The sequence below is a fragment of the Podarcis raffonei genome, chromosome 15, assembly GCF_027172205.1.
Source record: "Podarcis raffonei isolate rPodRaf1 chromosome 15, rPodRaf1.pri, whole genome shotgun sequence".
NCBI lineage: Eukaryota > Metazoa > Chordata > Lepidosauria > Squamata > Lacertidae > Podarcis > Podarcis raffonei.
In genome coordinates this window covers 44572537-44590179 of record NC_070616.1, presented here as the reverse complement: position 1 = coordinate 44590179, position 17643 = coordinate 44572537, and the positions used below count along the sequence as shown (strand labels likewise).

Here is a 17643-nt window from a genome sequence, read left to right as displayed (position 1 = left end):
AGATGAAGGGAACGCAGTGGATGTAGCCTACCTTGATTTCAGCAAGGCATTTGACAAGGTGCCCCATGATATTCTTGTAAAGAAGCTGGTAAAATGCGGTCTTGACTATGCTACCACTCAGTGGATTTGTAACTGGCTGACTGACCGAACCCAAAGGGTGCTCATCAATGGTTCCTCTTCATCCTGGAGAAGAGTGACTAGTGGGGTGCCACAGGGTTCTGTCTTGGGCCCGGTATTATTCAACATCTTTATCAACGACTTGGATGATGGACTCAAGGGCATCCTGATCAAATTTGCAGATGACACCAAACTGGGAGGGGTGGCTAACACCCCAGAGGACAGGATCACACTTCAAAACGACCTTGACAGATTAGAGAACTGGGCCAAAACAAACAAGATGAATTTTAACAGGGAGAAATGTAAAGTATTGCACTTGGGCAAAAAAAAATATGAGAGGCACAAATACAAGATGGGTGACACCTGGCTTGAGAGCACTGCATGTGAAAAGGATCTAGGAGTCTTGGTTGACCACAAACTTGACATGAGCCAACAGTGTGACGCGGCAGCTAAAAAAGCCAATGCAATTCTGGGCTGCATCAATAGGAGTATAGCATCTAGATCAAGGGAAGTAATAGTGCCACTGTATTCTGCTCTGGTCAGACCTCACCTGGAGTACTGTGTCCAGTTCTGGGCACCACAGTTCAAGAGAGACACTGACAAACTGGAACGTGTCCAGAGGAGGGCAACCAAAATGGTCAAAGGCCTGGAAACGATGCCTTATGAGGAACGGCTAAGGGAGCTGGGAATGTTTAGCCTGGAGAAGAGGAGGTTAAGGGGTGATATGATAGCCATGTTCAAATATATAAAAGGATATCACATAGAGGAGGGAGAAAGGTTGTTTTCTGCTGCTCCAGAGAAGCGGACACGGAGCAATGGATCCAAACTACAAGAAAGAAGATTCCACCTAAACATTAGGAAGAACTTCCTGACAGTAAGAGCTGTTCGACAGTGGAATTTGCTGCCAAGGAGTGTGGTGGAGTCTCCTTCTTTGGAGGTCTTTAAGCAGAGGCTTGACAACCATATGTCAGGAGTGCTCTGATGGTGTTTCCTGCTTGGCAGGGGGTTGGACTCGATGGCCCTTGTGGTCTCTTCCAACTCTATGATTCTATGATTCTATGAAAATTGAAGCAGCACAATCCATAGAATTCAACACGGCTTGAGAACTATTACCTATTTATACGGCCTTATCCATGTACATGGCTCTTTTCAAAGGAATGAGAGGAAGGGTCCTCACCCCAAGCAGCTTAAAATCTAGAACTAGATTCCCCAACTAGTTCCCAAGATTGTCTGGGGAAGCCATGACTGCTAAAGTGGCAGCATAATGCTTTAAATGTGTGGGGAGTTTGTGGCCTGAGTTACATAGGGGTAGGGGAACTTGGGGGTTGTGCCTGGCATTGGAAAGACGTGAACGTGGGCACCAACCCATCACCCCTGGTGTGGGGCAATGTGGGGGTAAGAAACTCTCTCCCACGGCCAGCTGGTGGAAGGGCCTCTAAAGATCATCTCAGTGTACCTACAGGTATGTTCTGTACTGTTCCGCAGGGAATCACATTGTGCAAAAGAGTTTCCCTGACCCAATAAATAATGATGGTAGTAGTAGTAGTAGTAGTAGTAGTAGTAGTAGTAGTAAAGCACTTGTCTAATGAAGAAAGCACTGTGTTAGATAACATCTAGGAAAGGAAAAGATACTTCTGATGAGGCAAACCCTTTTGCCTCATCAGCTATGCAGGCACCACAATAAATCTGCTCATCTTTAAGATGTCATGGGAGATTCCTGGTTGTTACAGCTAGAAAAGTGAGTTTTGCAATTTACAATGTCAGATTTAAGAACTGCCTGGGCCTGCTCAAAAGCTCAGTTTTCCCAGGATTTTCCAAATTTTTTTTTTTTTTTTTTTGCAGCAGGAGGGAGATGATTTTTCAGAAGATTACCACAGGGTGCACCAAGCTGCTGGTAAACTTTGCCTGTTTGTGTGCAATTGCTAAGGTACCTGTCAACCCATCTGAGTTGAACATTGTCTTTATTATTTATATTAAGGGAGAGGCCCAGGGTGTTTATTCAGAATCTGTGGCATCTGGACATGTGCACAGATAAATATACCAATGAAGAACTATTCTGAGAAAACCCCTGGGCTGAACAGCTGCAAACACCTTGCTTCACACAGGAAAGATACTGACTTTAAGGAACCATAGAAAGTTAAAGGCTAGTGGCATAACTTGTAAAGCCCATGGCATCTCAGTACCTGAAACAGAAATTCTATATTGTAATGCTCCGCCTCAAATACACACACACACATTTATTAACAAGGAAACAAGAAAGGAACTGTGAGAAGAGCGAGGAAGAATATTGGAAGGAAAAATACATGTGTGTGATGTACCATCCAATCTGCCAGTGTTTCACAGCTGAGGCTGATACCATTGGGGGTGCACTTGTCCTGGGCAACAGAGAACAGTCCTCTCTTGGAAGGATTCTCCAATTCCAGTCAGGTTTAAAGAGAGACAACCCAAAGAAGTGAGATGTGCAGGGTCTCAAAGCTGTGCATTAGTAGTTTGCACCTAGGCAGCAGAGTGAGCAGGCACCCAGGTCCGCCTGGTGACAGCCTTCCTCCCTGTTTCTATTTACATTGTCGTATTTATTTCCACATTTGACCCCATACATACAAATTAGCTCATGCACATTTTAGACAAATCTGTGCCCTCTCTGTTATTTTGACAATGCATAAAAGGCCACTCATATTTATCCACACCAAGAGTCAGTGCCTGTCTGACAAGGAACAGGCACAGAGGTGTGTGTGCGCGCACGCACACACACACCGGCAGCCAATTATCCTTTGCTTCATTTGCTTGCTGGATGCTGCCTTAATTTACTTTGCAAAAGCCTTTTCCTGAATTGGCTTCAGAAGCAACTTTTTTTGAGGCTGTTTAGCAGAATGAATGGTCTGTCCTGAACTGATCCTTATTCACTCATCAGGAACTGCATACACAATTCAAGAGTCTTGCAGCACCTTCAGGCAGCCTTCCCCATCCCGGTGCTCTCCAAATGTTTTGGACTACAAACTCAGATCAGTCCCAGCCAGCAAGAGGTTAATGGGAGTTATAGTCCAAAATAGCTGGGTGCCAGGTTGGGGAAAGAAAGGCTGTTCTTGAAAGGATCTCCAAGGAGCCACCTTGTCCTTTGCCTCAGGCAACAAAAAGCCTTGGGCCAGCTCTGCACTACCTATTGCCTCCCCTGAAAGCCTGTTATGGGATTTCCCCTTGAGGAAGGTATCCAAGTGGCCAGTGTGAGAACAGGATGCTGGCCCAGATGGGTTTTCTGTGGTCTGGGCCAGCAGGGCTCTTGGCTGAGGGGGTTTCTAGCAAAGCACCCCACCCTGCTCAGGACACGGCCACAGCTGGGCAGGGAGCTGACTGCATAGCTTGAATTCCCCTGTGGAGCCACAGCCCCATCTGCCCTAAACCCAAAGAGTTTCTCTCCACAGAGAATTACAGGAGCACCACGCAAAGAAGCCATTCCTGAAATGTTGAAGCATTTGGAGGATATTCAGAAAGACAAGAGAAACTTGCTAAGTCAAACCAGCAGAACTGACAGGTTACTTAGTAAAATCCAGAGACTGTTTTTCTAATCCCAGCCCTCCTCCATAGCCCTGGAGATTTTGAAACAAAAAAACAGCAGTGTCCTCCTATATGCAGATACATAAAGGTACACATATATGTCTAGGGATGTGGGATAACGATGGGACTCAGCAGTTAATTCATGAGTCCAACATGACGTCCGCCAATGATCTTCATGCATCAGTGAGCCACCAACATTCACTACACGTATAACTTTTGTATCAACCAATCACCCCAAATGAAATGTTGTTCAGAGTGCAATTCTATATCTATCTATAAATCTACACACACACACACACACACACACACACACACACTCAGAAGCAAGTCCCTTCTGAGTTCCACAGGGTGTAAGACTATTGAAATCAGCCTGCCACATTCAGCTGTCAGTCATCAAGGGCAGAGGAACAAAGTGATGTGTGAACCAGATGCATGGCAGAAACAGAGGGTAAGAGTGAAATGAATCTCTTTTTCTCATAACACCGGAACTCACAACACCCAGGCCAACTGACAGCAGCAGATTCAGGACAGACAGAAGAAGAAATGGCGATACATGCCTTGGTTGCACCCCATTTGAATCACTGTCAGGCAAGCTGTGTGGGGCTGCCTTCAGCAAGTTTTCAGAACCTTTGGGGAGTCCAAGATGTTGTGGCCAGATTGCTGACTGGAGCCTGTTGCAAGGAGAATGGCAACCCCTTGTTACAACAGCTCCGCTGGCTGCTGGTCCCTTCCCAGGTACAATTCTAAGTTCTGGTTCTGGCCTACAAAGTCCTAAAGAAGGACTTGATCTCCTTAGATGAGCTGGCTTCGGCTTTGAGATCTTCTGGGGAGGCCTTTCTCCTGGTCACAGGCATGTTTTATGAGGATATCAGAGAGGGCCTTCTCGGTCACAGAACTCCCTTCCATCCATGAGAAGGTGGACTGCCCTTCCCCTGCTTCTCTTTCATCAGCAGGCAAACACTATTTTGACACCCTCCCCAGTCCTCATGCTGCCTTCCCAGAGCCAGGTAGGGATTTGAGAAGGAGGCACAAGGCTCTGGCAGGGTCCAGCAGCCCTCCTACCTCCTTCCCAAAGCTGGGAAAGCACAAACTCATCTTTGCGAATGAGGACTCTGTCAGAGCCCTCAAGCTTCCTTCCCAAAGCCCCTCATGTACTGGGCCTTGGGAAGGCAGCACAAGGACTGGAGAGGGTGTCAAATGTTGCCAAGGGCCACCGAAAAGGCCTGAAGGGCCACAAATTGGGCCACCCTGTTCCAGATGGACCACCAGGTTCTAAGAGCAGCAAAAGCAGCTGCTGCTCCCACAGATAAGCCATAGATGACCTGCATGTAGCTCGCAGACAACGGGTGGTCCATACACTCCTGTTTGGGAAGCCCTGGATGAGACCATGAGAGCTCTATGTGACCTTTGGGCTCAGGAGAAGCATGCCACTGAATATCAGCTGCTAGGGATTGTGAACAGGAGTCTGCTATTGTGCTCCTGTGCTGCTGGTGGGCTTCCCAGAGGCATCTTTGGGGCCACTTTGCAAAATGGGATGCCGGACTAAAGGCACTCGGATCTAATCCCATAGGGCTGCTCTTTAGGTACTGACTTTTGTTGCCACCCTGTCCAAATCTTTGCTCCTTTCTCGCTTGCTCCCTATTCCAGCTATCTAGGCCAGTGCCACCTACATAATGACTTATACCTTGAAATACTTGCTTTCTGAGCTTGGAGCAGCTAAGAACTATCCTTCTTTGGCGATCACATAGGTTTCCAGGCAGGAGTTGATTATGGTGAGGGTTTGCCAAGTGTGCCACCCTTTTAGCACATTTCTCCCTTTCCTCCTGAGTTCGAGCATCTTCAAAACCCATGACACCTTTGCTAAAGTCTGTTATCCAACTGGAGTGCTTGCAGGCCAGTATTTCCCAATTGTTGGTGGTACTGTGGTCTAAACCACTGAGCCTAGGACTTGCCGATCAGAAGGTCGGCAGTTCGAATCCCCGTGATGGGGTAAGCTCCTGTTGCTCGGTCCAAGCTCCTGCCAACCTAGCGGTTTGAAAGCACGTCAAAGTGCAAGTAGATAAATAGGTACTGCTCCGGTGGGAAGGTAAACAAGCATTTTCGTTTGGCTGCGAATGTCCTAGTCCTCAAACACTCTGCCCTTCAATCGGGAGAAAGCTGCACTCGCAGAGCTCAGGCAATGCTGGATTTCAGCCCTCATGGAAAGATAACTGCCCAGGTAGGAAAAGTGATTGACATTTTCCAATGTTACACCATTAAGTTGTATTTGTGGCACTGCAGAGGGGCTATTTTGTGCTTGTTGGTGCAGCACTTTGGTTTTTTGGATGTTGAGCGGATAGGCCAAGCTTTTCGTAAGCTTCTGTGAAGATATTTAGGATGGTTTGGAGGTAATCTTTTGTGCGTGCGCACACTATGTTGTCAACATACTGAAGCTCTATGATGGAAGTTACAGTAGCCTTACTCTTTGCTTTCAGCCTGCTCAGATTAAAGAGATATATGATTTCTATTCCGGAGGGGAGTTTCCCTTCGACAAAGTGTAGGATCATGGTAATGAATATAATGACCTATCCAACTACAGAGCCATCCACTGGCTCTGAATGAAGCATTCCATGCCTCCAGGACTCATGCAGAGACAGAGCAGGTCAGCATCCCCCAAGGGCAGCAAATTGTGTTGCTTCAGGAGTTACTGAATAATCCAGAGAAGTGGTGGAATAACCCTTCCCCTGCTTCCTCACTTGCCACACACAATTACAATTGCATAAGAAGAGGGGTGTGCAAGCCCCTCAGACCCTCCTGCACGTCTCCTTCCTGCAGCCTTCAGTACAGTGGTACCTTGGTTCTCAAACTTAATCCGTTCCAGAAGTCTGTTCCAAAACCAAAGCGTTCCAAAACCAAGGCATGCTTTGCAATAGAAAGTAATGCAAAATGAATTAATCTGTTCCAGACTTTTAAAAACAATGCCTAAAACAGCAATTCAACATGAATTTTACTATCTAATGAGACCACTGATTAATAAAATGAAAGCAATAAACCAGGCATGTCCAACTTCAAATAAACTGCGATCAACCCAGTATCAAAAACTGGCAGTGACCCATTGTCATTGCAGGGATGAGGAGTGCATGCAGGATGCGTGTGTGGAAGCAGGTGGCTAACTGGACATGAGAGGGGGGAGTTTAAGCAGTGGGGAAGGAAAGGGAGGCAAAAGTTCTCCCCCACCCCCCAAGCCAGTCCTTCCTCTCCCTACCTAAAGCAGCTCTCCCCCCCCAAAGCAGCTCTCTTCCCCCAAGCCAGCCCTTTCTGTATTATATTTTTAACGCTGTACAGTGGTACCTCAGGATGTGAACGGGATCCGTTCCAGAGCCCCATTCGCATCCTGAAGCAAATGTAACAAGTGACGTCATTTTGAGCATCTGCGCATGCATGAGCGGCAAAACCTGAAGCACATTCAACCCGAGGTATGACTGTATTGTATTTTTAATATTTGATTGGGAGCCACCCAGAGTGGCTGGGAAAACCCAGCCAGATGGGCGGGGTATGTATGTATGTATGTATGTATGTATGTATAAATAAATAAATAATTTCTCTCTCCCCGCCAAGCCAGCCCTTTCTCTCTCCCCACTAAAGCAGCACTCTCTCTCTCTCTGGGTCATTCCACGCCAAATTACCTGGTGCCATGTGCTTTCACGACTCAGGTTTTCTTCAAAATAATTTTATGTGTAGATACCTATGAGATAACCACAAATTAATTTTTTAAGATTTTTTTGGTCCAAAATTGGGCGCAGGAGAATTTTTTTAAAATTTCGATTTTCACATGATTTAGGCTAATGCAATTTCTGTGTCAGTGAAGGAAAAAGCTCCTTTTTCGTTATTTTTCGACCAATTGGGCTTATTTTGGTATTAAAATAAAGCTAATTGTGGTCTCTTTCAAAAAAAAGATAAAAATGGTATTAAGTGCCACAGAAAAGGGTCATCAACCATTCAAAGTGAATTTTTCTCATTTTATTCCTGGTAGGTTCGATAAGCCATAGCGCGCAAACCACAACTAACACTTCTATCATCCTTTTTTTGTTGAATGGGCTAACCATGTACTTGTTATGTTTTACAAATAAGCAGGGTGTTTTTTGTCGTTATAAAATAAATTGATCTTGAAGTAATTTTTTTACAATTTTTTTTTGGGGGGGTACAGGTTTTAAGGTCTCTTTGAGCCTGAAATAACTCACACATTCATGAGAATAGTTAAAATTGTGCCCTCTTATGTTACAATGTCATCTGATATATTTTTAAAATTAAGTTTTATTGATTATTTAATAAAAACAAAACACGTCTCAGAGCCCTTGTTCATTTTATTGTGTAAAACACTTCTGCAATGTTATGGTCAAAGCTACTTTGTTTTCCATACATGGAATATGGTCAAAGATGCTGTTTTGACCACTGCATGCAATATGACCTTTCTGAATCAGCAAAAAAAAATTAAAATGTATGTATTTATTTTTTACTTTAAAAATGTCGTGAGAGCACGGTCAAGTATTAAAATCAGGTGATTTGGTGTGGAATGACCCCTCCCCCAAAGCAGCTCTCCCCCCGCCCCGCCAGCCCTTCTGGATCCCTTCCCCCCCCCCAGCCCCCTTTCTTCAGGGCTGGCACAAGCAGAACTCATACTGCAGCAGCGGGGCTGCATCCGGCCACGCCGTCCCGCACGCTGTGAGGAAGCAGAGGCAGGCAGTGATGAGGCTGAGCTGCTTGGCGTTGCTCTGGGGGCTGGAGCGGCGGCCACGGGCAACACCCGGAACTGGAGGAGGGCAGAGGCAGCAGGAGCTGCAGGGGGGGTTGCTGCTGCAGCAGTGGCAGAGGGACCCGGTGCTGGGAGGTACGGCGACAACCCTTGCCCACTCGCTTGCAGCCCAGCCCAGCCTTCCCCCACTCAGTGCTGGCCTGGGACAAGGCACCACTGGGCATCTTTTCCCTTGCCCTGACAGCAGGACACAGCGAGAGGGGCAGAGTGCAGCTGAAAGGGCGACGAGGGGAAGCTTTGAATTCTCAGGTGGTGCGAGCGGTGCAGGTGAGGGGGGGCTGTTCTTCCCTTGCCCTGATGGTTACTACTGTCGGTTACAACCACCGGCGCATGACACTCAAAACAGAAGTGTGGCACTCAAAACAAAGCATGTTCGGCTTCTGAAAAAGGTTCACAAACTTATTTCCAGTTTGCAGCATTTGGGTTCCAAGTTGTTCGACTACTAAGGCGTTCGAGAACCAAGGTACCACTCTATCTTGGGGGCTGAATGTAAGCAGCAAGAGGCCCACTGAATTAAAGAAGGCTCCCAGCTACTGGTGCTCAGTCCACTGCACTTCCAAGGACTGCAGGCATGCTGACTGAGATGGGGGGGTCCTCTCATTTGGTGGAATCTGTGGCTGGAGGGGAGAGAACAAGTGACTAGGACTCCTAAGTGGGAGAACACCACCTCTGCATGCAGAAGGGGTCCAGGCTCAACCCCCAGCCTTGCCATAAAAAAGGAGCAGGTAATGTGGATGAGGTAATGAGAGTGATCTATTGGAAGGGGCCCCAAGGGGCATCTAGTCCCACCCCATGCAATGCAGGAATCTCAACACACAGTCTTCTGTCCAATTTGAAACTAGACCAGACCCTGTTTAGCTTTGCAAATGTGCTAGCAGTTTTGTTGCTGCACCATACATCCTGGGTGGGTGACATGGGTGACCACAGCCAGAGATCCTGAGAGGCAGCTATGTTTGTAAATTAGTGATCTATGCGCGCGCACACACACACACACACACACCATGCAGAGAAGGGAATCCTGCCATGTCTGCCTGCTAAACTCTCCCAATTGCATGGAGAAACAAAGACTTGCAATTATTCTGAATCAGCAGGTACAAAAAAATTATATAGGTCACTTCTGAACATGGTGGTTTCAGAGAAAACACACAGTTGCCTTGCCAGCCTGAAAGTGGGCAGCTTTGGAGACCTGTGTGCTGGAAAGCTGTGCAGGGTTCCATTTATGGAGAATCTCAGCTTTCTTCTTTTAAAATGAAGTTTCTGGTCCTTATGGAATGAGCCCAAACCAACCTGCTTGTGCTCAGGTGTAGGGAATCATTGGCACTCCAGACATTGCTCAGCTACAACTCCCACCATCCCTGACCATTGGTCCTGCTTACTGGGACTGATGGGAGTTGTGGTTCAGCACCAAAGGTCCCCCAGCTTAGCACCGGGATCAGCCAAATTAAAGTGGCAGGGCAGAGGCATCAAAAGAGAAAAATGTGTGGCAGTGGGGTTGCCCCTCCACTTAGGAGTGTGGCTGCTTGTAGGCCTCACATACAACAGGTGCATAAGAGAAAACCCTTTAATCGCTGTGGGATGGCACCTCTGTTATTTAGCCACTGACAAGTGTGTGTTAAATGAAACAGATACCCTAGTTAGTACATTTTATTTGTATTTTTACAGCTCCCTACCTCTTTGGCAGCAGGTCGCATGCACAAACGGCATGCGCTACCTGCAGAAAACATGCTTCTCTTGGCCTTCTGGGAATCTAGCAAAGCCATTCAGGTCAAGAGAATTTCAATGGATGTATTAGTCAAGCTCCAGCAGAAATAGAGGTTGCCAGGCCTCATAGCAGCAATCAAAAGTACAGTACCCAAAACCATTTGCATGCCATGCATCTGTCCATTTGCAGAATGCAGGGCTAAGGCAAAACATTTGGGCGTCCAAGGTAGCAAATCCTCCCCACTTCTGGCACCACCCATCCAAAATATCTTTTGCAAGCCCTGTTGAAAGAAATGGGTGTGTGTGTAAACTGTCAAAATCTGGAATAAAATGCTGAACATTTCCTTGGAATCTCAGTTTCCTTCCCCTTATAAATGTCTTTTGCAGCTGCAGAGAAATTCTGAACTTGCATAGGTTGCTACATCTGTGTAAAACCAAAGACCAAATAAAACCTTTCACAGGCGTTTTCAGGGCTCCTTCTATCCTGAGCACCTCTATAGATCCTCTGTCTGCCTTCCTCCCTCCGTCTCCCAGCAATACTGTGAATTATCCAAACCAGAACCTTGCAATGGGAATCACTTGTGCAGAAGCACACAAACTCCTTTCATTGACACAATTTGTTCCAAGCACAGACTTTGGGAGGAGGATTGAGGATTTGCTGAGAAGGGCACCAATGTGTGATGTTTGGCCAGCCTCAAATACCATTGCTTTAATAGGTGGAGCCTGACTGGAGAATTCTGAAAGTCAGTCTACTGTGATCTCCAAACTGGTAGGCACAGTTCACCCAGCGAGCAGGTCATGTGCAATGGAGTGGAGAGGAAGGAGGAACTGCTGCACCCTTGAACGGCAAAATTCCTCCTTTCAGAGATGAGCTCTTGAACCTATTCACAGTGCCAAGGCTCAACCTGCTGTGATATAAGCAGTAAGAAGAAGTGCAGCTAAGGACAGGAAAAGATGGATCCATGGATCCCATGATTTGCCTATGAAGGTGAAGTCAGGCCCCTACTTAGAGGTTTCTAAAAGTATGCATGGCTTGGAAACAGCAGAGACACATTTTCCTCCCTCTTGCGTAACACTAGGACACAAGGGAGATTCAGGACAGGCAGAAGGAAGGCCTTCTTCACACAGCACCCAGCTGAACGCTGGGATTCTCTGCTACAAGAGGCAGTGATGGCCTCCAGCTTGAAACAGCTTTGAGAAGCAGATGAGATGGAGGCTGCAAGTTATAATGGCAGTATGCCAAAGCAGAGAGGTGGGGCTGTAGTTGCCAAGCCCTGCGGGTGGGTTTCCTGCAGGCACCTCACCGGCTGCTGTGGGAAATGGGATGCTGACAAGGCAGACTCTTGGACCAACCCAGCAGGACCCTCCTTGCACTCTTACGCATACTCAATCAGGGAAGAGTCCAAATACTGATTCTTCTTTTTTAAAAACAACAAAACATTGTGGTTTCTGTGACTTGGTGCTGAGTCAACCTCAGCTGAGAGGGAGAAACGGTTTTCTCTCTTCCTCCCAAACAGCCATTAAATCAGATCTGGCTCCAGAGAGTTTTGGGGGCGGGGAGAGAAAGGGAGGGAGAGAGACTGAGCGCCATCACTGGCCAAGACCTCCTTAACTAGCCAAGACCTTTCCTTATATGCTCAAAGAAAAAAGCAGGCTTCAGTCCAAACATCAACTCTTAGGCAATCTATATGGTACCTACTCCTACAATGCCTAAACAAGGTCAAAAAGTCTCGCAATTCCCTCCCAAATAGCAACAACAACTCCACACCTCTCATCTCCCGTGATGGGGGCCAGTGGCTTATTCACAGCACCCAAAGGAGGCACTGCAGTTGGACCTCATAACTTTCTTCTTCCTGGCATTTCTATCCTGCTTTTCCTCCAATGAGCTCAAGAAGGTATGTGCATAGTTCTTCCTCCTCCTCATGACAACCCTGGGAGGGGGGGTTAGGTTGACTGGTCCAAGGTCACCCAGTGAGCTGAGGGGAGATTTAACCCCCCTTCTCCCAGGTTGCAGCAAAACACTTCAACCACCAACCACCAAGAATGTGTGGAGTTTTTTCCTCTCACAACAGCAGGCCTTGGCAGTTGGCTCAGGTGGGGTTTAAAAAGTACTTGTTCCAATAACATGCAATTAACTTATTATAATGTGTGAACATTTGCATCCTGCCTTACCACATATCATGCCCAAGATGGCTAAACAACAACAGATACAAATACATATTTCTCTTCCAAAGAATGTAGGGATGGTCACTAGCTGAGATGGATGTGCACCATCCTTCCTGGCCCAGCACAGCCAGCTGTCAACCAAACAGAGCTGAAAGACAGCCTTCCCAGGAGCAGGACTTTGGATATCAGCCACTCTGTCAACTCAACAAAATTCAGTGTCCGCTGCACACGACCCAGTAGCAGCCCTAGACAAGCCACATTTTCTCAGTCCCAATACAATGCAGGTGCGATAATACTGGCCCATCTTGCAACATTAAGCACAGTATTAAGATAATGCACTGGGGGGTGGGGGGTGCTGAATGCTTTAGGCGAAGTGCTGGATAAAAACAAAGTATTGCTATCAGGCTGCAGCCATGAGAACCAGTAACTTTCTTCTGCTTTTGAAAGAAGTTCTGAAGTTCCCAGGAACGCAAACTCTGCCAGAAATAGCAGGTTGCCCCTAGAATTCTGCAGCACAGAATAAGGCAAAGGCTAATGGCCACACTGGCTATCTTTTACCTCCAAGGTCTGAAGCAAAATGGCTCTGAATGCTGAGCTTAGGTTGAGAATCATAAGTTGCTGCTAGACTCAGATCTGGCATATGGGCTTCCCACAGGCATCTGGTTCCCCCAGCCCAGCCCACCCTGAGAACAGGATGTTGGACTAGGTGGGCTCTTCCAAATATAGCCCTTTTAAAAAGCACAGGATTTGCAAGCTGCAATACATCAAAACACCCACTGGCTAAATATCACTGCAGGCAGAGTAAACCAGGTCACCTACATTTTTTTGGGCACTAACCAAGAGTTTTCAGATGGGGACAGTGGGATGCCCTGAAATGTCCTTCTCCCCCCACCCCATTGCCCATCAGTAGAAACTGCAGCAAGTGGCCTCTTTCCTCTCTCCCTTGGCAGAGATGCATATGCCATGAAACCAGGCAGCTTCTCTACCAGGCTGCCTCTCTCAATACATTTGCTGGAAGGATGTCAGAGGATCAAAGCACCCTCAACGGCCACAAGAAGCCTTTTCAAAAGGGGTGGAATTAAGCAATCAGAACTTTGCAGGCAGGAAGTGTCACTTCCTCAGGGGGAAAAAAGGCTTGTGGTGTTGCAGAGAGCAGTGGGGAGTCCAGGAGGAAGAAGAGAAATGTCAGTGAGGCATGAAAGAACAATGGAAAGATACTAGGCACTCACAACAATAATGGGAGTGCAACTGCCACAACCAAGGGGAAGTCCCTGGCCATTTTGTGAGACACAAAAATCTCTTTTTAACGTTAGCAGCGTCACCAATAAGGATTAAAGAGCTATCATGTTCCAGACTGCAGCAGCATCCATATTCAGGATGCACCCGGAACACGCAGAAGGCGCAGCACGGCTAGACTATTTGGGGGAAGGCTACATTGAGAGGGGGCAACTGCATTCTGCTTCAGCGTATCTGATCTCAATACCAATGCCACAGGTTTTGGGGTTGGGCTTCTGGGCAAGATACCCCCAGTGCCGCTGCCCACTGTCACCAGTTGCTGCTGCTCTTTCTCATCACCTGCTTGCTTGTTGCGGGAAGAGCTAGCAAGTAAACAATGGCAGACACTCCACCTCCTCAGCCTGCCATCATCTGTTTGTTTGCCCACTCCCTCTGGGTCTGGGTCAAAGAGAGAGGCAGGTGAACAAGCAGCTTGCAGTGAGAAGCGGGAGCAGGTCCACGAGGCTCTCATCAGGGGCACCCCTGCTGGGGCGTGGGCTCCTGGCAGGTGCCCAACCATACCTGCTCTCGACACCAGCCCACACTGGGTGGACACACTAAACCAAACCATGGCTGAGCAGAGCAGCAGCACAACCAGAGAGGAGCACAGCAGCCACAATCTCCTCTCCAGCAGATCATGGTTTGGCTTCATGTTACATACAAATGGAGCCAAAGCATTAATGTTCAAAATCACATGAGAGAAACAACACTATTTTACACTGGGGGGAGGTGAGGCTGAAAATCTGTGACAGTGCTGTGGCTCAAAACCAGATCTACCGTATTTTTCGCTCTATAGGACGCACTTTTCCCCTTCAAAAATGAAGGGGAAATGTGTGTGCGTCCTATGGAGCGAAGAAGCCATAGCCGCGCGTCACCTCTCCAGCCGGGAGAGCGTGCGCGGGGCTAAAGAAGCCCCCCGCGACCCTCTCCCGGTTGGAGAGGTGACGCGCGGCTATAGAGGCTCCTGCCATTGCCGCGCGTCACCTCTCCAGCCGGGAGAGTGTCGCGGGGGGCTCCCCGTGCACGCTCTCCCGCTTGGAGAGGTGACACGCGGCTATAGAGGCTCCTGCCATAGCCGCGCGTCACCTCTCCAGCTGGGAGAGGGTCGCGGGGCTACGGCTTCTTTAGCCCCGCGTGCGCTCTCCCGGTTGGAGAGGTGACGCGCGGCTATAGAGGCTCCTGCCACAGCCACGCGTCACCTCTCCAGCCGGGAGAGGGTCGCGGGGGGCTTCTTTAGCCCCGCGTGCGCTCTCCCGGTTGGAGAGGTGACGCGCGGCTATAGAGGCTCCTGCCACAGCCGCGCGTCACCTCTCCAGCCGGGAGAGGGTCGCGGGGGGCTTCTTTAGCCCCGCGTGCGCTCTCCCGGTTGGAGAGGTGACGCGCGGCTATAGAGGCTCCTGCCACAGCCGCGCGTCACCTCTCCAGCCGGGAGAGGGTCGCGGGGGGCTTCTTTAGCCCCGCGCGCGCTCTCCCGGTTGGAGAGGTGACGCGCGGCTGTGGCAGGAGCCTCTATAGCTGCGCGTCACCTCTCCAGCCGGTGAGTGCACGCGGGGCTAAAGAAGCCGTAGCCCCGTGACCCTCTCCCAGCTGGAGAGGTGACGCGCGACTATGGCAGCAGCCTCTCCGCTGCGCGCCTTTCCGCTTCTCCCCAACCTGCTCTTTGGGGCTGGTGGTGAGCTTCCCCCCGCCAGCCCCAAGGAGCAGGTCGAAAGGAACCTGAAGCCTGGAGAGGAGAGGGGTTGCTGTGCACCCACCCCTCTCCAGGCTTCCGAGGTAGCCGCCTGAAGGCGACTGAACGCACCTTAAACAGCACCTTGTTTTAGAGGGGGGAAAGAAAAGGGGGAAATTCTACCCCTCTCTGCGCAACGCCTCCTGCTGCTTCGCGGAAGGGGCGCTGGGCAGATAGGGGGAGATTTTTTTTTCTTGTTTCCCCCCCTCTAAAACAAGGTGCGTCCTATTGTCCGGTGCGTCCAATCGTGCGAAAAATACGGTAAGCCCAAACATCTGTCCATTAAGTTGCACTGGCTAACAGAATTGTGTTTTAGATTATGACCAAGAATAAACACATACAACAAAATACTTGGCACTTTAGTGTGTTTCTGCAGATACAGTATCTCTGCAGCTCTCAGAACAAGGCTACACAGATTTGAATGAAAATAGCTACTGAATGAACTGTTACAAATTCTAACTCACAATAGCAAAAAAGTGTTTCTTCCACTTTCCAGCATGGGCAGATCAAAGCAGATGCAATGATTTTTTGCCTTCTAGAGCTCAGCTGCCAGGCCTCTCTGCCTGAGCTTCCCACCTCATGGTCACAGTGTTCAGCCCACCGAGCCCAAAACTGGTCCCAATAGACTATGGGGAGGGTGAAGCAAAGAGCTGCCTTTCCAAGAGCTGCACCTTGAACATGCTAGGAGCCTTTGCACTATTCCAGGCCAAGGCTCTGGAACTGCATGCTGCTGAGGAACTCCTGGAGGGGAAGAGTTTTAGTTGGTTACAGCAAAAAGAAAATAGAAAAAAAAATCAATGAAAGGTGCCTCCAAGAATGCTTACTATTTTCAAGTGGGATTCACGTAACAGCACATTCAGGTTGTGAAACAGAAGCTGATTAAGAGATCTTGTGCAACAAACCCACTTCCCCAACAGATCAGAAAAGTGACAGAAGAACACATTAGGAAGTGAAAGATAGCACTTGCTTGGACACAAACCTTCCCGCAAACAAATCAGAATGAAGGCCCAATAAGCAGGTCATCTTGAAGCATCCGAAGATGTTCATTGTAGCAGAAGCCTGCTCAGTGGCGGAGCATCTCACCTCTAGAAGCTATCATAGCAGGTTGGCTTAAGAGACTTCAGGGAGACCCCTGAGAAATGACACCCTTCCCTCAGACAGCACACAACCCAGAGGGACTGAGGGGTGGCCATCACCTATTTATAGAAACTGACAGACACAAACCAAGATGCTGATGCACAATTGTTGTCTGCTAGACATGGCTGCAGCCAAGCATCCTGTTTCCCAAAGCAGCCAAACAGAGATGATCTGCAACCTTGGTCTTCACAGAGGCGTCTGAAAGACCATCAAGTCTGCCTGCACAAGAGGCACCTGTGCATCAAACGGCATCTTCTAACTCCATTAGAAAGGTGCGAAAAGGAACCTCCATGCCTCTTTACCTTGGGGCTCAGTCTCAGGCTCCAACAGGTGCAGGGATGGTTCCTCCAGCTCCTTTCCCAGCGAGCGGACTGGGGTCTCTGCCTCGGGAGTCCCAAAATGGCCTTCTGAATCTGAACTGCAGACAAGGAGAGGGAAGAGAAGGACAAATTAGCCACTCCTCCCAGCCCAGCTCTGAACATCTTCTCAAGTAGGGTTTCAACAAACCTTCCTGGCCATTGCCAGGCACTCAGAATTTCTCTTACTGAGACTTCTGATGAATCAGACAAAATACCGTCTGTGTCATGGCCAAACGATGCACAATGTCATTATGAGTTTTGCAGTTAACAGACACATGTTCTTAAAAGGCAAACAGCCCGAAGGGTTTGCACAGGGAGAAAACTCACCAATGGTGCCCATGGGGGATCCACTCACTCACATGGTGGTATTGGGGGACTTCAATATCCAAGCCGAGGTGACCAAAATGAGCTGGCTCAGGACTTCATGGCGTCCCTGACAGCCATGGGGCTGTCTCAGCACATGCATGCTCCAACACACATAGCAGAGCATCCCCACTATGGCAGGGGTTGGGAAGCTTTTTCAGTCCAAAGGCCACATTTCCTTCTGAGTAACCTTGTGAGGGCCACATGCCAGTGGCCAGCAGGGCCAGAGGCAAAAGTGGGAGGAGCAATGAATGCAAACTTCGTACAGGCAAAAAGAGTCCCTGGTCAAGCCAGTGAGGGGTGCTTCCTGAGGAGAGGCCAAGGACCAGGTGGAGAAGACTGGAGGGTCAAATTTAGCCCCTGGGATCAAGGTTCCCCAACCCTTCCCCATGGTTTGCTGCCTATGTCTAGTACTTGAAGCATAACTGTCTCTGCATATGGAGGTTCAGGGA

The 17643-nt window shown here is 48.6% G+C and overlaps 1 protein-coding gene across 4 annotated transcripts in view; it reads right to left on the bottom strand.

Annotated features, from left to right (window-relative positions):
• The window catches only part of TACC1 (transforming acidic coiled-coil containing protein 1), an 83143-nt gene that overhangs the window by 45122 nt on the left and 20378 nt on the right, over positions 1-17643 (bottom strand). For all 4 annotated transcript variants that reach the window (XM_053366260.1, XM_053366257.1, XM_053366259.1 and 1 more), the window contains exon 2: positions 16772-16887. In XM_053366260.1, the coding sequence (XP_053222235.1) occupies positions 16772-16887 (116 nt within the window). The remainder of the gene's footprint in view (positions 1-16771; positions 16888-17643) is intronic.